At 40.2% G+C, this 24,493-nt stretch overlaps 1 protein-coding gene across 9 annotated transcripts in view; it reads left to right on the top strand.

Moving 5' to 3' along the window:
* Positions 1-24,493, top strand: part of FTCDNL1 (formiminotransferase cyclodeaminase N-terminal like) — a 90,501-nt gene that overhangs the window by 10,753 nt on the left and 55,255 nt on the right. For 6 of the 9 annotated variants that reach the window (XM_077956639.1, XM_077956638.1, XM_077956637.1 and 3 more), the window contains one exon: positions 21,357-21,542. The exons of 2 other annotated variants lie outside the window; for them this stretch is intronic. In XM_077956639.1, the coding sequence (XP_077812765.1) occupies positions 21,357-21,542 (186 nt within the window). Of the gene's footprint in view, positions 1-21,356; positions 21,727-24,493 lie in introns of those variants that run through there. One more of the 9 variants, XM_077956640.1, reaches the window with a different exon arrangement.

Genomic DNA, 24,493 nt, shown 5'->3' with positions numbered 1-24,493 from the left:
TTACATTATTATAACTATGTAAACATATGTATAACTATGTAAACATTGTTCACAATGAATCATTTAGAACATTATTATTATTTGACCTTTTCTGCATAACTTTGTATTTTTGCTGGAGTTGGTCATTATCTTTTTGATAATTTGTTTGCTTAGTGTTTTATATACTTACCACTGGTTTGGCTCCAAATTCACTGTCAGTTGTTACATCTCTCTAAGCATCCAGATAGAACACTTCATGCATTCATTGAGGGTTCTATCAATTCCATCTTCTTAAAGAAGTATCTTCTAGAATTCTCCAACCTGTTCCAGTTAGGACTAGCTGCCCTCAGTGTGCTGAGGATAACTGTCTTCATAGGATCTCCCTCAGCCATCATCATGACTTTCATCTTTCTCCATGTTGAACGCCCTGGTCCTCAACCTGAATCCCATATCTTCTCTTTCTCTTTTTTTACTTTCTTAGTTTAAGGTGTCATTTTGGTGGAACACATCCTTTAGTAGCTTTCTGGAAAAAAAATGAAGTACATTGTTGACCCTTTGCATGTCAGAAAGTGCCATTATTCTCCTTCACACTGAATTATTAGTTTGTCTTGCTATAGAATTCCAGGTTAGACATAACTTTAATTTAAAGATGTTGTGTCATTGACTTCTTGTTTCCACATTGCTATTGAGACTTCTGAAACCGTTATGACTCCTTATTTTTTGTATGTGACCTTTCATTTCTCTCTGGAGGCTTGTGAGGTCTTTGCTTGGTTCCCAGTGTTCTGAAATTTCTCTCAAGTGCTTTTGTATGGGTTTGTTTCCATCCATTATGCTGGATACTTGGTGAGTCCTTTTATTCTTTGAAACTATTGTCCGTCAGTGCTGGACAATTCTTTTAAATTATTCCATTGATGATTTCTTCCATTTTCTCAGTTCTTTCTAAAAGCCTCATTATTTGGAGATTAGAACTCTTTTACTGGTCCTCTGCATTTACTTTCTTTCTTATTTTCCATCACTCTATTTTTATAACACGTTCTGGCAAATTTCCTCTACTTTCTATCCTAGCCTTCCATAAGTTTTTTATGGCTTCCATGTTAATTTCTAAGTGCTTTCATTTACTCTGTAAATGTTCCTTTTATTTTACTTTTCAAGAGAACATCCTGGTTTTTTTCATGAATGTATCATTAATGGATCATCGTGGTTTCTTCTTCCTGCATAGTCTCCCCCCACCTTACCCCCTTCACCCCATTGCTTTTTCTTGTTTTTTTTTTTTTTTAAATTTTGTTTTGTTTTGTTTTTTAAAGACTTTCCTAAGATGTTTGATGATGCCTGGTTGGCTGTTTATTCTGAGTGGATGCTAGAAGGCTGAATGGACATTCCGAGTATGCACATGGGGTTTGTCAGCTGTAGGCTGACATGGCTGGGTTGTTTCTTTGGGGAACTCATACTTCAGTATCTTTTTGTCTTTCCTCTTGAGCTGTTCATGTTCCCCAGAGAAGGATCTTCCAGTGTCCAGCCTGGAGTGGAGACACCACTGCCAGTGTTTTAGAAGCTAAGTTGCACAAAAGGGCTGAAAAAATCTCAACATTTAGATTGTCAATATAAACATTCTTTTAATTCCTCTCTTTTTGTTACTTACCCCAGCCCTCAGCTGTGTCCATATTCCCCAGCCCAGACACCTTGTGTTTTACCTCTTGCATATTCTGCCAGGGTGTGGCAGGGCAGGTGCCTGTGTGGATCAGGGATGGGCTTTGACCGCTGCTGAAGCTGACTTCCCACCCATCTTCCGGTTTTGAGCTTCCCCTTTGCCTTCCCTCCCAAAGTGGGGCTGCCAGTTCTGCCCACTATCAGGTGTCTGTGGGATGCATCAGGCGCTTCTCTGCTGCTCCACTTGCTGCCTTGGGTCTGCCGAATCACCTCCCCCTCACACGTTTTCTCTGCAGCTTCCACTGCGATTGCCTCCTCTTTATTTCTGTTTGTTTGAGTTGATGCTTGGGAAAAAAATTTCTTTACCATTTTTTTTCCTTGGGGTTTCTGGAAGAAATGAAAGTAAACATATACATCCACATTTTCATGTTTTCCTGGAAGTCCCTACTTCTCTTGGCGATTTTAAATCATCGTGGATCTTTCAGGAACAATGCATTCACCTCACTTGGAATCATTGGTAAATTTTCAGGAGCATTCTTCTTTTGTCTGACTTCTACTCAGTATTGAAGATATTTAGTCTGATTTTCTGGACTTCTGTCAAGTTTCTATAGACAATTTCTCTGCAGGATACTGTGGACCTTGATGCTTCTTGTATGTGTTCTACGTCTTCCTCATTCCGTGTTTTCACATGCTGGACCCAGTGTCTCTGTAACATGTAAAAGTTTCTGTTTACACACAAACTTTCATGAGAAGGATTGAGTGATGATAGAGGGGAAGGGTCAGCGCCGAAGGTTCTTAGGCAAATTCTCCCAATGCCTTGACAGTGAAAATAGGCTTAGCTAACATGTAGGCTCATAATATTCAGCTTTAAGAGTCTAGACCATAGTTAATGGATTTTATAAATGATATGGAAACTTGCTTTTTGTTTCATGTCATTGATCAAATGAATATTTGTACAATGCCATATCAACTAAGGTCATTATTTAGAGAACTGGAAAGATAAATGCTAGCCATGTAAGTTATATGAATAAAGAAATAGCTCTGGCATGACTGATTCTTATTTTTTTGATTTTTAAAAAATATATAAAACATTAAGGACTTTGATCAGAATGATCAGCCTTGTAGATTTTTTTTTCAATTATTCTTATGACTTGGAGGATGTGTGCCATGACACATTCACACAGCGTCAACACTCGCATGGTAGTCTTGAGACCCTTTGATTACCTTATTACAGATTGTCAAAACATGGGCTGATCTGGCAAATCAGGAACAACTTTTCACTTTAAGAATTTCTACTCTGATTCTCCAGTTGCTATGGAGATTGTCTCATAAAACAGTGTTGGATTTGGTTGAGATCAGTCAGTTTAGATGCTGGGTTCTGATAAAGTTCTTACCACCATCAACACTACCCTCATTGCCATAACATAAAAACAATAGTCGATTTTACAAATGTGTGTAAACGTATTTAGGGCATAGCATTTAGTTGGAGAATTACAGGAATACTGCCACAACAGAAAAATCTGAGAAAACAAGGGATTGTACATTGGGAAAGTACTTAAAATATTAAGATTGATTTCCAGTGACTTTAGTACCTTTTAACTATGAAGGAAAGTTACCAGGTTGCTCATAAATTCATATTGCCTCAGGCTGAATAAATGCAAGAGGAGTCTACCAACCACTGTAAAACAGGTACTAATGAAGAAGGAAAGGCCAAATGGGAGAACTGGAATAAACAAACTTAATCTTCCATGACCAGCATTTGTGGATGAACCCAGCCATACTTGAAAAAGCTGCACTCTTTTCTCTTACTGTGGCTTTGCTACAACCTGCAGTGTGAGTGATCAAGCAAGTTAACCCCATCGGGCAACACTTGACTTGTCGGGGACCAGAGCTGGTGGATAAATGCTTGCCTCTTTTGTCCCTGAGATGGACAATTCTGAGGCCCATCTCAGCAGGATTGAGTCCCAGTTGCTCACGGCTTGATAACATACCCTGGTATTGACTTTTACTCCTTCCCTGTATCACTCCTCCATTTTTTTTTTTTTTTTTTTTTTTGAGACAGGGTTTGCTTTGTTGCCCAGGCTGAGTGCAGTGGCACAACTGGGGCTCACTGTAGCCTTGACTTTCCAGACTCAAGTGATCCTGCCACCTCAGCCTCCCAAATAGCTGGGACTACAGGCATGTACCACTATGCCTGGTTAATTTTTGTATTTTTTGTAGGATGGGGTCTCCCTGTGTTGCCTAGGCTGGTTTCAAACTCCTGGGCTCAAGGGATCTGCCCACCACGGCTGGCCCCTGTCTCACTCTTGATATAAAAGCAATAGGGTTTATTGAAATATTGACAAGTAGCTGGGAGTGGTGGCTCATGCCTATAATCCCAGTACTTTGGGAGGTCAAGGCGGGAGGATTGCTTGAGCCCAGGAGTTCAAGACCAGCCTGGGCAACATAGGGAGACCTTGTCTCTACAAAGAAAAAAAATAAAAAACATTAGCTGGGTGTGGTAGTGCGTGCTGTAGTCTTAGTTACTTGGGAAGCTGAGATGGGAGATCCCTTGAGCCCAGGAGGCTGAGGTTGCAGTAAGCCATGATGTACTACTTGTACTCCAGCCTGGGCAGCAGAGCGAGACCCTGTCTCAAACACAAAACAAACAGACAGAAAAGGAAATATCAACAAGAATAAATGTCTTATAAGAATCTCCTAATTGGAACAAATAGGTGGGGTACATGAAATCCATGCTGCCTGACTATGTACTTCTTGTAATTGTTTCCCAATCTAGAAGCCACAGGTGAGATTTAACAGTTAAAAATTAGGAGCCCCCTCCCCAGCCAACCACTTCACCTAGGTAAAAGATCTCTTAGAACACTCAGTGTTAAACCAGGAGTCATTGTGGGAGACATCAAACATTCACCCCTTACTAACAAAGGGAGCCCTGGGGGGCCTCAAAGTGGAGGGGTTTTAGGTTTTCTGATTTTCAGTAAATATCTACAGCACTCAGAGATTGGCATTTTATATGATTGCTGATGGTGTTTTAGAGATTGTGGATCTAGTAGGGGTTTATTACTGGTGACTGAATACTAGGCTCTGGTATTTTTAAGCCCAGGCCCCATTACTGTGGAGATGTTTTTCCTGAATCCCTTTTCCTTTTATCTTTCCTTCTTAGTTTTTATAGTGGCTTCCAGTGTCAAGGCCGCTAGGACTAGAAAACTCTGAAGAAATGATATAATAATGTTAGTGACATTGATGGGCTTGTAGATTAAGTGCAAGTCTCTCCACACCGTCATGCACCCAGCAGCCCATCCACCTGTTCTCTATTGGTAGAGTCTCCTTCCTTCTCAGGAGACTCACAGCCTGCAATAACAATGACAACAATGTATGGCTGTAGTATTATGATATTACAAGAATTATGGCATAATTAATTAATTATCGTTATTATGTGACTATTAAAATTACATAAGTTGAATAATTCATTCTCCAATTTTAATTACCTAAAAATATGTAGTAAGATAATATTTTGAGATGTTAATTGTTGTGCTTTTCTTTTCCCCATAGCCTGTGTGGGACTGTCTAAGTACCTTGAGGGGATTATAGGATTGTTATAGTGACAGTGCAGAAGTAACAGTGTTCATGTTCTATTTATTTATTTATTTATTTATTTATTTATTTTAGAGACAGGAACTTGCCTGTTGCCCAGGCTGGAGTGCAGTGGTGCAGTCCTAGCTCCCTGCAGCCTTGACCTCCTGGGCTCAAACGATTCTCTGCTTCAGACTCCTGAATAGCTAGGACTACAGGCATGGATCACCATGTCCAGCTAATCTTTAAATTTTTTTTGTAGAGACAGGGTCTTGCTATGTTGCCCAGGCTGGTCTGGAACTCCTGGCCTCAAGTGATCCTCCTGCCTTGGCTTCCTAAAGCTCTGGGATTATAGGCCTGAGCCACCACACAGCCAGAATTTTTGACAATCAAAACCAGAGGCTTTGGGAAAGCAGTGCACAAAGTTTATAGCATAGCAACGAAATTAGAAAGAGTAGAGAAAGAAGGTCACTTCACTCCCTCCCCCCAGGGAAATAAGAGTATTGGGGTGGGTTTAAGAGGAGAGCATGACAAATAGTACACGTCTTCCTTTCCCACATTTGGAACCAGCCCCACAGAAGAGAAAGGCAGGTGAGAAATGGCAATGCTACAGTAACTTTATTACTGATCAAACTAGTATTGGCGGCTGGGTCTGCCCCACTAGAGAATTAGACTAACCCAGCCGGCCACAGGCAGTACTGGGCAGCCAAGGCCTGAGGCTGGACAGCTTTGTGGTGAGGAGGAGTAGCCTGGAATGTGTGTTTCCTGCTAACAACCAGTTCCTAAGAAGGAAGAGGGAGGCAGGGTGGGTCTGTGCACATCCAGTTTCTCTCCCAAACTCCCCATCAGAGAATGAAAGTTAGGAGGGAGGGAGGCTGGTGTTTTAGTTTACTAGGGCTGCAATAACAAAGTACCACTGTCTGGGTGGCTTAAACCGTAGAGATTTATTGTCTCACAATCCTGGAGGCTAGAAGTCCGCAATCAGGGTGGCAGCAGGGCTGGTTCCTTCTGAGAGGTGTGAGGGAGAACCTGTCCCATCTTGGCTTGCACTTGACCTTCTTCATGGTCACATGGCATTCTTTCTGTGTATTGTCTGTGTCCCAATTTCCCTTTTTTATGAGGACCTCAATCATATGGGATTAGGGACCCAACCTACTGTAGTATGACCTCATCTTAACTCATTACATCTGCAATGACCCCATTTCCAGAATAAGGTCATATTCTGAGGTACAGGGAGCCAGGACTTCAACATATGTACTTTTAGAGAACACAATTCAGCCTTTAACAGACAGCAAGATGAGCAGAGCTCTCTCCATGAGGAAGAAAACATCAGTAATGGGTGGGAAGCATTTTTCTCCAAAACATAGTTGAAAGAGGTTGGAGAAGGGTGTGTGGAAAAGGTCGTTGTCTGAAAGGTGGGGATATGAAAAGGGGGAGGGCAGGACTTGACTCCTTTGGGGGGCAAATGGTGAGAGGTAGTACCAGCTTTGAGACCACTGAGAGATTATTGTGCGTTGTCTGTGGCCAGCAGCCAAGAAGAGGCTTGAGAGCTGAACACACACAAGGAAAGCAAAGTAACTCGTGCAAAGCATTTGTTTGCCCTTTTGAGGAGCACCAAATAGGTGCAAGAGCCAAGTTAACTCTTTGTTGCTGTGGGGAGTAGGCTTAATGCTGAAGGCTATTTATACATTGCTGATATGTTATCCAACAGAAGGATTCCTGGCCATTCCCAAGGCTTTGCCATGACCCATCTGAACTACTCTTTGGGGAACCTTTAGCATCTCTGTAGCCTCTCTGAAAGATAGCGAGAGGTCCTTAACAAGCAGGGAGCAGTATATGGAAGTGAAAGGCCAATACCAATTCTCCCCACTCAGGATGTATATGTATACGTCTGCCGGTCAGTCTCTGATCAGCATGAACTAACCAATAGCATCACATTCCACTGTGGTTAGACAAGGAAGCAAGATGGGAAGTGGGCAGGATAAGAATTTGAAACTGGACACACTGGCTCACACCTGTAATCCCAGCACTTTGGGAGGTTGAGGCAGGTGGATTACTTGAGCTCAGGAGTTCCAGACCAGCTTGGGCAACACTGTGAGACTATATCTTTACAAAAAATTAAAAAAAAAAAATTAGCCGGGCGTGGTGGTGTGTACCTCTAATCTCAGCTACTTGGGAGGCTGAGGTGGGAGGATCACTTGAGCCTGGGAGGCAAGGCTGCAGTGAGCTGTAATGGTGCCACTAGACTCCAGCTTGGGAAATAGAGCAAGACCCTGTCTTTAAAAAAAAAAAAATTGGGGAGCTGAACAATCTGAGTTCAAATCCCACATCTGCTACTTGTTTGCCAACTGGCTTGAGAAATTTTTTAATCTCTTCTTTTTCAGTCTCTAAGAGTTTTTGTATCTGTAAAATGGGAGAATAATACCATTGTATCAGGATGGTTATGATAATTGATGACTGTGTAAAGTACCAGGTCCTCTGCCTCCTACCGGCTGTCATTATTTTTAGTGTTTCTCCATTGCCTTGTGGAGGGGATACTGAGCAGTTGGAGCCCAGGAGAGGCTTTATTCACCATAAAGAGAGGTGGATCCCCCTTTTCTGTTTTATGAATCAAGATTCCAAATAAGGTACCTTCTAAGAAAAGGGATTGCACAGCAAGATGTTAGAAAATCACTTGAGCAAGAGATGTCTGAAGTGCTTTCAGCTCTGAAATTTAAGTTCTATAGCAAACAGCTTCTCCTTTATCAGTTCTTCATTTGCAAAATGATATTCAGTACCTATTTCAGAGAAATATTATGAAAATAAATGGAGAGGTGTTTGTGAACATCCAGACAGTCTTGGAGTGCCTGTTATGTTTCCATTTCCTATAGTAAATACTATTGTGACTTTTAGAGAAGTATAACAAAGTACCTTTCCCCAACAAAACTGAGACCATGAAATCTGTGCGTGAAGCCATTAGAGAGCACCACAGGACACAATAAAATGAGTTACGGAGTACAGTATAAGTTAAATATGTTAGGCCACTCAGGAAAGTATAATTCTTTAAATGAGTAATATCACATCTGCACAAAGTGGTAAATATATCAGCATATGCCCTACAAAGGAATAATAAGCTTCTGTACACATATCTTTATGAAACTATATGTTATATACAAGGAAATAATAACCTTCTTGGATTATTGGTTATGAAATATATATGTAAAATATGCCCCAAACTCCTGATATACTATATACTTTCATGAATACTTATATCTGTATCTCCATGAAATTGTATGATACTTTAAGAGTTTGAGGGCACCTTATTTTTCTGTTTATAGGGAGGAGAGTAGATAGGCCCAATTTTTTCATTCCATAGCTGGAAAGCAGACCTAGACACATTAAGAAATTCACTTGTAGTTTTTTTCTATCAAGACAATAATAGAACAAAGAATGCTCACAACCATTTATTTATTAGACCTTGCTGATTTTTTAAAATTAATTCTCTGTTTCAAAATTTTGAGTATACAGTTAAGGTTAAAATTCACCTCTGATCACTACTTTCATTCCTGGTTCTCTGAATGCCCCCCTGCCAAATTATGGTAAGAGTATAGCATGACCCAAATCCAGAATTTTCTACATGCTTTACTTACATACGTGTATAAACCAATAAAACCAATATAGTATTGCTTGGATATGTTTGTATTAGAAATGCTCTCATACTATAATTTTTTCATTCAGCAAGATAGCTTAGAAATATATCCATGGTATTACATATAGTTCTATTTCATTCTACCTGCTTTATAATTATCATAGTATGAATATAACACATTTTGTCTGTTCTCCTGTTTGTGGACATTCAGATTGTTTCTTGTTTTTCCTAGATCAAATAATGCAATGATGAACATTCTTGAATAGTCTCTGTTGTCACAAATGCAAGGCTTTTCCTAGAGCAAATACAAAGGAGTGGAATTGTTAGGTTAAAACATTAAAAAAAATTTTTTTCAGATTAATTTAACATGAAAATCAATTAAGTGCTTATCCTGACCTCATTTCCATAATAGGTAAGTTTTTTTCTTTGCATTTTATTTTTTACCGTCATGCCAATAATAAACTGACAACTCAGAGATGCAAGTGAAATTACTTTTTCTTAGCAAGGCCTGTTCATTTGGAAGCGTAGATGTTGTTATCAGCCTATCGTGGTTTTTAAGTTTGTCCTTTTGAAGTGAAACATGGTGGAGTAAACAGTAGCACCCAGTGATGTGCAGTAGAGTTTCGTTTCTTCCCTTAAATTGTTTTCCGCTACCTCAAGAAAAAACAGGCAACAGAACGTGTCAGTCGAAATGCAATTTAGGAATTGCACTTGATCTCATTTTTCAGCCTGATGTTTCTGCTCTTTCATCATAAAGATCAATTGCATTTTATTTTTTTCAGTCCCTTAGAATAACATCCAGTTCTAGTCAGCATGTTTAATGTGCTTCTCAATGATGTTCTAGCACAATAAATTTTTGTATCTCGTGCATGTGTACATATGGTAAAAATTTCTTCACGTTCTAGCCATGTGGGGGAGGAATACTGCGGTCGCTTTGTTAATGCAGTGTTTGTGTTGGAGCAGTTAGGGCCCCGCGCTTTAACTCTCAGCACTGGGCGTAATGAGACGGCTTTGATGGTGGTGTAAGAGTCTAGTGGGATGGTCACAGCTTCACACTTCAAAGCAGAGCATATGGGACGAATACTGGTTAGCTTTGTACTCTTTGGGGATGGTTGGGAGACAATTCTTAACAGCTCTGTTTAATGAAGACATTGGAAAAGAAATGTTCTATCTTTAAAATAATTTTGAATTGCAAAGAGAGAAATTTCCACCACCCCCCTTTCATAGACTAAACTAAGAATAATTTTTCCTAGTCTGCACTTAATTAGAGGCAGTGCAGCATCACACTGCTATACTGTATTTTCAAATGCCACTCTTTTTAAACATACTGTAGCAAGATTAATCGGCCAGTTTTAGTTTATGTGCATGAGTTTAGGCAAAAACTTTTAGGGCTATCTGTTTTATCATCTGAAATTTTTATGACTTCTGGTAGAGAATTTTACCTTCTTCTCATTAAAAAATATGTAAGTAAAAAATCAGCTAAATAAAAAAAACTTGGCTGTATTAACAGCTATACTAAAACTAGAGGATGCTTGTAAGCTTTTAAGTCTAGCACCCAGTTTAATTTTTAGATTTTGTGGGTTTTTTTTTTTTTGTACTTGATTTGAGTCTCAGGTGATATGGGTTGGAAAATGTTCTTTTTGATTGGTTTGTGCTTAGGGAAAAGTTTGATACTTTTCTGAGTATCATTTGAATCCAGGTTTAAGAATAATAGTGAACCATGCATTTATGCAGTAGGTCACAGAAAAGAGAATTTAACTTTTCCTAGAGGAAAGGGAACAGAAGACTCTTGAGTTCTTTTTTCTGAGTTCTGCATTTTGGCTGGCATCAGAAATATAAGAAAACGAATGAGTTATATTCCTTGAGCTGCTGAAATGCAGTTCTGTTTAACAATTCAGTTTCAAGTCCATTTATATCAGTAGTCCTAAATTGCTCCTGAAAGAAAGAAAAACAGAAGGGAAAATAATGATTTTAAATACTACTGTAGACAGATACATTTAATTAAGCAGATTCTTAAGTCCTGAATTAATGTACTACTTTTACTGTTGTATATTCTTAATAAAATACTACATTTAGCCACAATTATGTCTGTTATAGGCTTAGAAAAGACATTTGTGTTATGAATATGAAGCTTAAACTTCTCATTGCACTGAGAAACATCTAATTACATCGATTCTTCTGCAAAGAGGAATATAACCAAACTCACAGAAGTCTCTAAAGTTAAGCCTGAAAAGAAAGTGCTAGATATTCATGTATAGGAATGACTAAAAATTATTTTTTAGCTAATAAGATCAGCCAAACATGAAGGTTAAAAAATATATATTGTTAAAAAGCATTTTGGTATTTCCTTAAATCAACCCTTTTAGAATATGACCAGAGAAATTGGAAAGGGCAGAACCACTAACAATAGTGGTGAGAAAAGCTTCTTAAAATGGGGGGGAGGGGAACCTAAAAAAGTTGGTCTTTTAATAAAGAGTGATTTAGGAAGCTGCAGTTTTGTTCTGCCTGTTTCAAAACTATATGGTGGCATGATATTCTTTCTGAACAGGTGGTTCAGATATCTGCCCTGTCTAACAAAGCTGATCTGCGCGGATATCCCGTAGGTACATGTGGTTTTGACTGCTGTGGATATGACCACTGCTCCAAGGACAGAGCATAAAATTTTACACGACTGTGGAAAATTGATCCCATGGTTTCTCACTAGAAATACAGTATGTTCTCGCTGGTGTTGAACTCTCTTCTCGTTTTGTTAGCAGAGTGACTCCTTATTCCCATTTGTTAGTTTAGAATGGACACTGAATTTTTTTTTTTTTTTTTTTTTTTTTTTTTTTTTGAGATGGAGTCTCTATCTGCCGCCTAGGCTGGAGTGCAGTGGTGCGATCTGGGCTCACTGCAAGCTCCGCCTCCCAGGTTCACGCCATTCTTCTGCCTCAGTCTCCCGAGTAGCTGGGACTACAGGCGTCCGCCACCTCGCCCAGCTAATTGTTTTGTATTTTTTAGTAGGGACGGGGTTTCACTGTGTTAGCCAGGATGGTCTCGATCTCCTGACCTCGTGATCCGCCCATCTCGGCCTCCCAAAGTGCTGGGATTACAGGCTTGAGCCACCGCGCCCGGCCTAGAATGGACACTGATATTCCAGGTTTGCAGTGCCAACATCAGCAAAGTGCTTAGGAAGCAAAGTCAGTTCATTCAATTTGATAAACCTTTATTGAGTAACTAGAAGGCACTGCATTCTGGGATTTTGAAACTCAGAATGGAAAACAAAAGCTCAAGATTAACTATTTAATACAAGTCTGTTAGATTTGATGCTATCAATAAAAACAAACAGAAGCTGTAGAATATTCTAACACAAGGATGGGAGAAATGAATTCCAGGAGAGGGAGGGCACAAATACGAAGCAGGGCTTAATTCAGGAGTTTGGGTTTCCTGGGACTCTTTCACAAGGCTACAAGTTTGGTTCCACTGTAGAGGGAAGTGGAACAAACAGCTTAGAGAGCTGCAGTGAGCAGTGGCTTTACAGCAAATCTGAACAAAACTGTTGCTTTAAACGATAATGCCACTTACTTGATAACTGATGAGACAGTTTTCCACAGGCTTGAGCTTGAAGTATTCATAATTATTATCTTCTTTAAGAGGCCTATGTGATTCACTTGATGTGGACATTTGAAGTTACAGGGGATGATTTTTATGCAGATTAATTGAGAAAACCATAGTATAAAATCAAAATTAGCCCTTTTGAATATATAATTCATATAACAAATAAAATAGCTTGGTTGTTAGTAATTCTCTAACTAAATAGGAGACTTTTTTTGAAACACAGGCTGTCTAAATTGTTTTCCAACAAAATTTCAAATACCTACTTACCTTAGGCCCTTGGGCTGCAGTCATTGGAAACACAAACGTTATTTCCTTGAGTATGAAGAGGGTATTGTACTGTCTTTATTGCTAAATATTATTTTGGCCTTGGTTTTCTCTTCATTGTAACAAGAATAATGTAATATTTCATTTTCTTGCTTCATTAGAGAACAAAAATCAAGCTTGATTTCTTCCATGATGAATTTATGTAGATGACATAATGGAAGAGGAATTGTTAAAATATAGGAGCATTTTCTACTAAGTAGGAACATGCCAGCCTAGGAGGGTATCCAGAACTCAGAATTCAAAGCAGGGCTTAGGCTTGCAAAAAGGAAAGGGAGCTATTTATTGAGTTATTCTCTGTACCAGACATTGGGCTACATGGTTTTCTTAATTTATCCAATCTCTATCCATCCTATGGGGAAGTTTCTTTTTCTTTTTTTTCCTTTAGTTTCTGTTATTTTTTTCTCCTTGCATCTCCTTCATTTTCCTTTTGTTTTTAGTAAATAATTTTAAAGCAAATTCCAAAGATCATGTTATTTCACTCCTTCATAATTAATGTACATCTCTAAGCAATTCAAATATTTTCTTACATAACTGTAATGCCACCATCACAATCAACAGAATGATAATTTGATGATACTGTCTAACACCTAGTGTATAAACCAGGCAAATATCTCTTTATAGGGGCCTGTTCAAATCTAGATCTAACATGGCTCACACATCATACTGATTGCTGTATCTCTGAGTCTGTTTTGATCGAGACCAGTCTCCCTGTCCCCCTCAATCCCGTTTTTCCACTGCCATTTACTTGTTGCAGAATCTGGGTCAGTTATCCTATAGAATTTCTACATTCTGGATCTGTTTGCTTCCTTATGGTGTCATTTAATTTGTGTCTTTATCCCTCACATTTCCTGTAAACTCTGTTAGCTCCAGAGGCCTGATTAGTTTGAAGTTTAATTTTTTGGCAGGAATTCTTAAAGGTGGGCTGTGTGTTTCACACTGCATCACACCAGGAGGCTGCAGTGCCTGAGTGTCTCACTGCTGCCTTTGTCTGATGTTGTGAAGTTCCTAATTGCTTTTTCAGGAGGGTTTCATTTATTCATAATCTTGCCTAAAACAATCATGTTTTTAGGTGCTGCAAAATTGTGATTTTCTAATTCTATCATCACTTCCACATTTATTAGTTGGATTTTTTATCTATTAAAATGTTTTTTTCTCATCAGTTTGGACTATCTAGCTACCCTAAAATATTGTTCATGCAGGAAGGACAGGATAAATTCTTATTATTATTTATTGTTTTTTGAGACGGAGTCTTGCTCTGTCACCCAGGCTGAAGTGCAATGGCACAATCTCGGCTCACTGCAACCTCTGCCTCCTGTGTTCAAGTGATTCTCCTGCCTCAGTCTCCAAGTAGCTGGGATTACAGGTGCCCGCCACCACACCCAGCTAATTTTGTATTTTTAGTAGAAATGGGGTTTCACCATATTGGCCAGGCTGGTCTTGAACTCTCGACCTCAAGTTATCCACCTGCTTCAGCCTCCCAAAGTGTTGGGATTATGGGCGTAAGCCACCGTGCCCAACCCATTCCTTTTTTTTTGACTGAGAAATTTCTAGATAAGGAATTGGGGATTTAGATAAAGTTTTTCTTTTTTTCTTTTTTCTTTCTTTTCCATTTTACAGATAGAGAGGTTAAGACTCAGAAATGTAAAGTAAATTGTTCAAGATCTCCCAAATAGCTATTAAGGAGCAGAAATGGTATTCAATCCTATACTTTCTGGACTTAAAAGTGTATGTTGTTTCCACGAAACTAAAATGCACCACTGCCCTTGAATCTCCAATTGCAGTCAGCTGGGGGTTGCTACCACAAATATCTCCCAATGCTTTGCCCTTTAGGAACCAGATTAAAGAACCTCGTTTATAGGCATTCTGCCTATATAAACAGGCAGTGCTTCAGAACTGTAGCTCCAAATGGAGGGGCTGGCCTGCGTAGGCAAAGAGCTGGGCAGGGCCAGGAAACATGTCATAGTATTTGGTAGGACAGGCTTTTGGGCATCACAGTTTGTGATTTTAGGCTACTGCAGCAGCCCAAATGTGAGTTACACTAAGTTATGGGTGGAGCACATATATGTGACCAGAACAATTTGGAGAGTTATCAGAATTTAGTTAACCTTTCCTAAATATTCTCCCATTTCTCATGCCGCCTCCTCAACCACTGTAGATTTGAAGGGAGAATTTAGCTCACTGCCTGTGTTAGTCCGTTTGCATTACTATGAATGAATACTCGAGACCTGGTAATCTATAACGAAAAGAGGTTTATTTGGCTCATGGTTCTGCAGGCTGTACAAGCATGACACCAGCATCTACTGGTCTTCTTGTTAAGGCTTAGGAAGCTCTTACTCATAGCTGTAAGGCAAAGGGGGAACAGGTGTGTCACATGGTGAGCGAGGGAGCAAGAGAGATGCTGGCTCCTTAAACAACCAGCTCTCGTGTGAACTCATAAAGGAAGAACTCACTCATTGCCATGGGAAAGCACCAAGCCACTCATGAAGGATCTGCCACAATGACTTAAACTCCTCCCATTAGGCCCCACCTCCAACACTGGGGATCACATTTCAACATGAGATTCGGAGGGGACAAACATCCCAACTGTATCACTACCTAAACATTATGTTGCAATTCCTAAACTTCGGTTGACTGTATCCCTGGCATCTAGCCTCGCCCCGCTCCAGGAGCTGTGACCCTTTGGTACTGGCTTACTTTGCTCATTATGACTTTAAGTATCGCTTTTTTTTTTTTAAACAAATTAAAGGTTTGTAGCAACCCTGCATCAAGTGAGTCCATTGGTGCCATGTTTCCAACAGTGCGTGTTCACTTCATGTCTCTGTCACATTTTAGTAATTTTCACAATACTTCAAATCTTTTCATTACTATTATGTCTTTTTTCTTTCTTTTCTTTTCTTTTTTTTTTTTTTTTGAGACAGGGCCTTGCTCTGTCACCCAGGCTGGAATGCAGTGGCATGATCCTGGCTCACTGCAGCCTTGGTCTCCCAGACTGAAGCAGTCCTCTGATCTGAGCCTCCTGAGTAGCTGGCACCACAGGTGTGTGCCAACATGCCAGGTTAATTTTTGTATTTCTTGTAAAGACGGAATTTCACCTTGATGCCAAGGCTGGTCTCTAACTCCTGAGCTCGGGCAATCTGTCTGCCTCAGCCTCCCAAAGTACTGGGATTACAGGCATGAACCATCATGCCCAGCCACTATTATATCTGTTATGGTGACCTGCGATCACTGATCTTTGATGTTTGGGGTGCCATGAACCACAACCACATAAGACAGATAACTGAACTGATAAATGTGTGTTCCAGCTGCTTCATCAACTGGCTGTTCCCCCATCTCTCTTCCTTTCCTTGGGTTTCCCTATGTACTGAGACACAATAGTACTGAAATTAGGCCAATTAATAACCCAACAATGGCCTTTAAGTGTTCAAGTAAAAGAAAGAGTCTCACATCTTGTATTTTAAATAAAAAGCTAGAAATGATTAAATTTAGGGAAGAAGACATGTTGAAAGCTGAGATAGGTCAATAGCGAGGCCTCTTCTGCCAGTTGGCCAAGTTGTGAATGCAAAGGATAAGTTCTTGAAGGAAAATAAAAGTGCTGCTACAGTGAACACACGAATGACATGAAAGCAACACAGCTTTATTGCTGATATGAAGAAAGTTTTAGTGGTCTGGATAGAAGATCAAACCAGCCACAACATTTCCTTAAGCCAAAGGCTAAGCCAAAGAAAGGCTGTAACTCTTCCTCTATTCTATGAAGGGTGAGAGAGCTGATGAGCTACAGAAGAAAAGTTGGAATCTAGCAGAGGTTGGTTCATGAGGTTGAAGGAAAGAAGCTCCCTCCATAACGTAAAAGTTCAAGGTAAAGCAGCAAGTGCTGATGTAGAAGCTGCAGCAAGTTATCCAGGAGACTGGTATCTAGCTAAGATGAAGGATGAAGGTAGGCTGGCCGCGGCGGTGGCTCATGCCTGTAATTCCAGCACTTTGGGAGACCGAGGTGGGAGGATTGCTGGAACCCAGGAGTTTGAAACCAGCCTGGGCAATATAGTGAGACTCTGTCTCTACAAAATTTTAGAAAAAGGATGAAAGTGGCTACACTAAACAGATTTTCAGTATTGATGAAACAGCATTCTGTTGGAAGAAGAGGCCATCTAGGACTTTCATAGCTAGAGAGAAGTCCACGCCTGGCTTCAAGGAGCAGGCTGATGCTCTTGTTAGGGGCGAATGCAACTGATGACCTTAAGTTGAAGCCAATGCTTATTTACCATTCAGAAAATCCAACGGCCGTTAGGAATTATACTCAGTTTACTCTGTTTGTGCTCTATAAATGCAACAACAAAGCCTGGATGACAGCACATCTGTTTACAGCCTGGTTTACTGAATACCTTAAGCCTGCTGTTGATACCTACTGGGCTCAGAAAAAAATATTCCTTTCAAAATATTCCCACCCGTTGACAATGCACCTTCTCACCCAAGAGCTCTGATGGAGATGTACAAGGAGATTAATGTTGTTTTCATGCCTGCTAACACAACATCCATTCTGCAGTCCCTGGATCAAGGAGTAATTTTGACTTTCACATCTTATTATTTAAAAAATATATTTTGTAAGGCTATAGCTGCCATAGATAATGATTCCTTTGAAGGATCTGGAAAAAGTAAATTGGAAATCTCGTGGAGAGGATTTGCCATTCTAGATGCCTTTGAGAACATTCATGATTCTTGGGGGGAAGTCAAAGTATCAACATTAACAGGAGTTTGGAAGAAGTTGATTCCTACCCTCATGGGTGACGTTAAGACTTTAGTGGAGGAAGTCACTGCAGATGTGGTGGAAATAGCAAGAAAACTAAAATTAGAAGCGGAACCTGAAGATGTGACTGAATTGCTGAAATCTCATGATAAAACTTGAATGGAGCCCAGCATGGTGGCTCACGCCTGTAATCCCAACACTTTGGGAGGCTGCAGCTGGTAGATCACTTGAGGCCAGGAGTTCAAGACCAACCTGGCCAACATAGTGAAACCCATCTCTGATAAAAATACAAAAACTAGGCCGGGCGCGGTGGCTCAAGCCTGTAATCCCAGCACTTTGGGAGGCCGAGACGGGCGGATCACGAGGTCGGGAGATCGAGACCATCCTGGCTAACACAGTGAAACCCCGTCTCTACTAAAAAGTACAAAAAACTAGCCAGGCGAGGTGGCGGGCGCCTGTAGTCCCAGCTACTCGGGAGGCTGAGGCAGGAGAATGGCGTGAACCCGGGAGGCGGAGCTTGCAGTGAGCTGAGATCCGGCCACTGCACTCCAGCCTGGGCGACAGAGTGAGACTCCGTCTCAAAAAAAAAAAAAAAAAAAATACAAAAACTAGCCGGGAGCAGTGGCACACACCTGTAATTCCAGCTGCTTGGGAGGCTGAGGCATGAGAATCACTTGAACCCAGGAGGCAGATGTTGTAGTGAGCCTACATCACACCAGGGCACTCCAAGACATCTAGCGTCTTAGAGCAAGACGCTATCTCTAAAACAAACAAACAAACAAACAAAAACCCCAACAACTAAAATGGATGAGGAGAGAAAGAAGTTTCTTGATATGGAATCTACTCCTGGTGATGATGCCATGGACGTTGTTGAAATGACAATACGAGATTTAGAATATTACATAAACTGAATTGATAAAGCAGCATCAGGGTTTCAGAATATTGTTTCCAGTATTGAAAGACGTTTTACTGCGGGTAAAATACTATCAAACAGCATCACATGCTACAGAGAAATTTTAGTGAAAGGAGAAGCCAATTGATGCAGTAAACTTCACTGTGGTCTTATTTTAACACGTTAACCACAGCCACTCCAGCCTTCAGCAGCCATCGGACTGATCAGTCAGCAACCATCAAGATCAAGGCAAGAATGTCCACCAGCAAAAAGATGATAACTTGCTGAAGCCTTAGCATTTTTTAGCAATAAAGTTTTGTTTTTTGTTTTTTTTTTTTGAGACAGGGTCTAGCTCTGTCATCAAAGCTTGAGTACAGTGGCATGATCCCAGCTCACTGCAGCCCTGACCTTCCAGGCTCAAGTGATCCTCCCACCTCAGCCTCTTAAGCAGCTGGGACTACAGGCGTATGCTGCCACATCCAGGTAATTTTGTTTATTTTTTGTAGAGATGGTGTCTCACTCTGTTGCCCAGGCTGGTCTCAAACTCCTAATCTCAAGCAATCCTCCCTCCTCAGCCTTCCTAAGTGTTAGGATTACAGGCATGAGCCACTGCACCTGGCCAATAAAGTGTTTTTAAATTAAGGTATATGTATTGGTTTCTGCAGACATAATGCTATTAAACACTTAAGAGATTACAGTATAATATAAACATAACTTTTATATGCACTGGGAAACCAAAAAATTTACGTGACTTGCTTTATTGTGATATTTGCCAGTGATATTTGCTTTATTGCTGTGGTCTGGAATCAAACCCACAATATCTCTGAGGTATGCCTGTACCTTAAAGTAGTGTTAATGAAACCGAAATCACTTAGGGCTAAAATAAACTTAGGAGATTTTCTTGGTTTTATGGTATCTACAATACCAGGGACTTCTAATGCTGGAGTTGCTACCTGATTCAGAGAAAGAACATTTCCCAGGCTGGGCGTGGTGACTCACACCTCTAATCCCAGCACTTTGAGAGGCTGAGGCAGGCAGATCAGTTGAGGTCAGAAGTTCGAGACCAGCCTGGCCAATATGGTGAAACTCTGTTTACTAAAAATAGAAAAATTAACCAGGTGTGGTAGCAGTTTCCTGTAATCCCAGCTACTCTGGAGGCTGAGGCAGGAGAATCCTCTGAACTCGGGAGGCTGAAGTTGCAGTGAGCCAAGATCATGCCACTGCACTGCAGCCTGGGCGACAGCATGCAACTCCATCTAAAAAAACAAACAAACAAAAAACCAGGCTGGGCATGGTGGCTTATGCCTGTAATCCCAGCACTTTGGGAAGCTGAGGCAGGTGGATCACGAGGTCAAGAGTTCAAGACTAGCCTGGCCAGCATGGTGAAACCCTGTCTCTACTAAAAATACAAAAAAAAAAAATTAGCTGGGCATGGTGGCACGTGCTTGTAATCCAAGCTACTTGCGGGGGCTGAGGCAAGAGAATTGCTTGAACCCAGGAAGCGGAGTTCGCAGTGAGCCAAGATTGCGCCACTACACTCCATCCTGGGCAACAGAGCAAGACTCCATCTCAAAAAACAAACAAACAAACAAAAAAACCACCAAAACCAAAACATTTCCCAAGACTTTTTACACCCCAGTGGTACCAAATGTTTTTTCAGTGTCTTCCACATTTCACTTCTTCCATTAACATGGCAGCCTGCATTAGAATTAAACAAATAATAAACACTGAAATTGCAGTTGGGACGGTCTCCTATGCTTATTGTGGCCAGAAGTCTCATCTCAGCCCTTATTTTGATGATCCATGATATGTAACAAATAAAGAAGGCCTGCACTCCTGCTGTCCCAGGCCAGCACCAGAATTCCCTTAGCACCTATATTCCGTATATCAGACAAAATGTATGCCATCTCTGTGCTTGCTTACAGGGGACTATAATTAGCTCCTAGAAAACAAGCAGAGGTCCTGTGAAGGAGTAATCTAGAAAAGCCCAGCAATTCTATATTTTGCCTTGAGAAAAAATCATATCCAGAGAATCCAGATATGAAGAATGGCAGAGGAAGATGAAAAATGTTCTGTCATTTGGAGTAATCTCCAATTTTGTTTAAATATTAGGCTTCCTTATAGAGCATCTGGCTCAGAGCTGTCCAATAGAACTTTCTGTGGTGATGGAAATGTTCTTTATCTGTGCTGTCCAATATGGAGACCACTAGCCATGTGTGGTTATTAAGTACTTGAAATGTGACAAGTGCAACTAAAAAACTTCATTTTTCGTTTATTTCTTTTCTTTTTTTAGTTTTTGTAGAGATAGGGGTCTAACTATGTTGCCCAGGCTGTTCTCGAACTCCTGGCTTCACGCTATCCTCCTGCGTCAGCCTCCCAAAGTACTGGAATTGCAGGCATGAGCCACTTCCCTGGCCCATTTTATTTAATTTTAATCGATTAAAACTTTAGTTCTAGAGATAAATCCTAACGAAAATTTTAATTGATTAGAATTAATTTTTAATAGCACATACAGCTGGGGGCTGCTATATTAGACAGTGTGGTTACTGGCCCTTGCCCTCCTAACTTTTTATACCTTCTGACAATATTTACAAGTTGGGACTATTATAACTGTTCAAAAATTGAAGGCACTAATTTCATTAATCCTACATATACATTTCCACTGTGAAATTAGCTTTGCAATGGGTTAGAAATTCAAGTCTCCTTGTATCAAGGCAAGCTTTTATTGTGAGATTAACTTCAATGGAACATTCATTATGTTTAAGCTTTGATGTTTAAAATTTGTATAAATCATGTGCTTTAGTGGTGATGCTTGTGAAACAGTGTGCAACTTCATGCCTGGTCTGGACACTTAGAAATGACTAAAATGATGAGTTCTATGTTAAATATGTTTTACCACAGCAAAAAAACTATATGCTTTGGTTTTTAAGATTTGGCTTGATTGTGATTTTCTTTGGTTAAAATTCCCTCTGCTACAGGCCTTGCTGAGGATCTGGTGCGGCATGTTCCTGGCTGTAGCGTGTTTCTCTTTGGCGAAGCTGACCTGCCTGAGAAGCGTAGTCTCGTCCAGAGAAGGAAGCAGCTGGGTTGGTTCACGAGGAGAGATGTCAGTGCTCTTCAGCCTGACCTGGGAGCTGCCCCTGCCCGAAGATGTGGTTTAACAGGTTCTGAGCATGGTTTTTGCTTTGCTCTGTTTTTTTTTTTTTTTTAAACTTGAGGTCCCCTTTCTGAGTCACACCCTCTTAATGCAGGAAGAGTTATAGGAGTGGCTACTTCTTAAATGGGTGAGGCTCTCCTTTCTGCTGTTACTCTCACCCGGGCCCTGTTAAGCTAACCTGTGAGCCTAGAAGCACCCGTCAGGTATTTGATGAGGGCCCCCAGAAGTGATATTCAAGATATATCATTAGCCCTGCAATGTGATCACTGATGAGAAGAATGCTCATAGCTCCTGGCACTGGGGCAGGGTCCTGGAGGCCCCTATCTGTGAATGGTGTGGGGTGTGCCCTGGGGTGTGATGGAGACACCTGGGGAGGGAGGACTTAGGGAGAGATCACTTCTAGCTGGTAGAAAGGTCTTTCAATACTTAAATATCAGTGTAGCCAAGTTGGTGCTTACAGCTGGAAATCAGTTCTAGAGGAACCCTGGAAAAAATCTTTTCTAAATAACGGACTTCTAGAATACAGAGACTAAAGACTGGGAAAAGAAACTGTTCCTTCCCCTGGCTCTCATCAACTTTTGCCTCTCTCTGCCACTCCTGCCCTCTCTCCCTGCCCCACCCCTAAGGGATGTATCAGGAAAAGGTGGAACTCCTCCTTGTTGCCTGCATTTCCAGCATCTTAGTGTCACTTATTTGAGTCTCAATTGTTTCATTCTCAAACATCTGTTGGGGGCCACAAATTAAACCATGTAAGGTCACATTTTGATGGTCAATCAATAACTTAAGCAGTTACCAAAATACTAGATATCCAAGGAGTGAGAGGTGGGTGAGCATAAGAAACACATTTCTCATGGCACAGCTCTGCCAAAGCCCTGCAGAATCATTTACACATAGGTCTTTGGTTACTAGCCCCTGGCACAGAATTCTGATCTTAAACAAATAATATCTATAATCAAGTAGAGCAATGCAATTAAAAAAAAAAAAAAGCACAGGTTTTGGGGCTATGCTGAAATCCCGGCCTTGCTATTTGCTGGCTGCGTGACCGTGGTTCCTTGGTCTCGTTATGCTTTGGTTCCCGTATCTATAAAATAGACGTAATAATGTCTCCCTCTCATTACTGTGAAGTCGAAATGATGTCTGTAAAGTGCCTGACACAGTACTAAAGGGCCATTTTTTTCTTCCCTATGAAGAGGAGATTTAATAAAAGTGATATTATAAATGTATTTCATTCAACATTTTGTTATAGAAAAAAGGAAGAGACTGATTGCTCTCTGCCAATTTGAACCTCACATATTTTCCCATGATTTGTCTCACAAATGGAGAAGTGTAAAGTTTTATGACTAAATTTTCAGAAATCTATTTCCTGGTTTCTAATTTGAGCCTCCCTAAAGACTGAAGAGATTATACCACAGATGCAGTCGCTTCAGTGCCAGGTGGACTGGTATTGCAGTCAGGTGGACAGGAATTAGACATAGGTATACTGCTATCAGAGCATTAGGTTAAGCAAACACTTGAATAACTTAATTCTCATTTTTGCAATGCTGTTAGAATAAATGGGTTGATATATGGGAAAAACTTTAACCTGATATAAAAGGCATAAGACCGAATGCCAATATTATCGCTAATTATGTTTAGTTTCCTAAGAACAAACTCGATATGTAGTTGTTTAAACTAAAGGGAGGATTGCCTCCCAGTTTGATCTATCACCTGCCTATGGTTGGATAATCTGTGCCTCTGCCTCATCATGATCTATTTTATATTGTTTGATTTGAAATGGTCAACACATTGGGATTTCTTATTTTTTCTCTTTCTTTCTTTCTTTCTTTCTTTCTTTCTTTCTTTCTTTCTTTCTTTCTTTCTTTCTTTCTTTCTTTCTTTCTTTCTGTCTGTCTTTCTGTCTTTCTTTCTTTCTTTTTCTCTCTTCAGGGTCTCATGGCATTTGCCTAGGCTGGAGTGCAGTGGTGCAATCTCGGCTCACTACAGCCACAACCTCCTGGGCTCAGGCAATTCCCCCACCTCATCCTTCCAAGTATATTTTGTAGAGACAGGGATTCACCATATTGCCCAGGCTGGTCTCAAAACTCCTGGACTCAGGCAATCTACCTGCCTCGGCCTCCCAAAGTCCTGGGATTATAGGCGCGAGCCACTGTGCCTGGGCCATGATTTTATTCTGTTTTTACTCACATGGAGATCTGTAATTTACATAAAAATTTTCATAAAAATCTGCAAATCCTAAGTTAAAACATTAAGATGCCAAAATTGGCACAACGAATGTTTAAAGATGATATTTTAAAGGTAATATTTAATACTGGGGAAGATGTAGTTAGAGACATTTACAGTGTTAATGATAGTATAAATTGGTATAAACTTTTTAGAAGTGAGCTTGTGATACGTATGAAGAGCTCTAAAAATGTATATAACCGCCTTTCAGGAATTCTAGATCTAGAGATAAATCCTAAGGAAATAGTAAAAGGGACATGTACAAGGATGTTTATCAAAGCGTTATTTATAATAGCAAATACTGAAAATAATGGAAATGTTTGCTATTTGGGAATGTTTATATAAACTGTGGCATACTCAAGCATGATGTTTTAGAAGAACCTTCAGAGACATAGAAAATGCAGTCTAATGTAGAGAGAATTTGCAGTTAAGTTAGTTAATAAAACAGATATTAAGTACCTACTGTGTGCTAAGCAGTATCACCAGTGGGCAAAATAGAACTTATGTTTCCTCAAAGAACTTACATTGTAGTTGGGGAGGGGCAAAGAGACAGATCATAAATAAAAACCTTAATAAACAAATGAATTATGTAGTACATTAGAAAATAACAGGTGCTACAGCCAAAATAAATATTGAACAGGACAAGGGCATTAAGAGTTCTAGAATGGGGCCGTATTGTGATTATAGGTGGAATAATCCAAATTAGGCCTCTTTGTAAAGGCAATATTAGAGCAAAGA

The sequence above is a fragment of the Macaca mulatta genome, chromosome 12 (assembly GCF_049350105.2).
Source record: "Macaca mulatta isolate MMU2019108-1 chromosome 12, T2T-MMU8v2.0, whole genome shotgun sequence".
Lineage (NCBI taxonomy): Eukaryota > Metazoa > Chordata > Mammalia > Primates > Cercopithecidae > Macaca > Macaca mulatta.
Note: the sequence above shows the minus strand (reverse complement) of the source record. Positions and strands in the feature narration are given on the sequence as shown.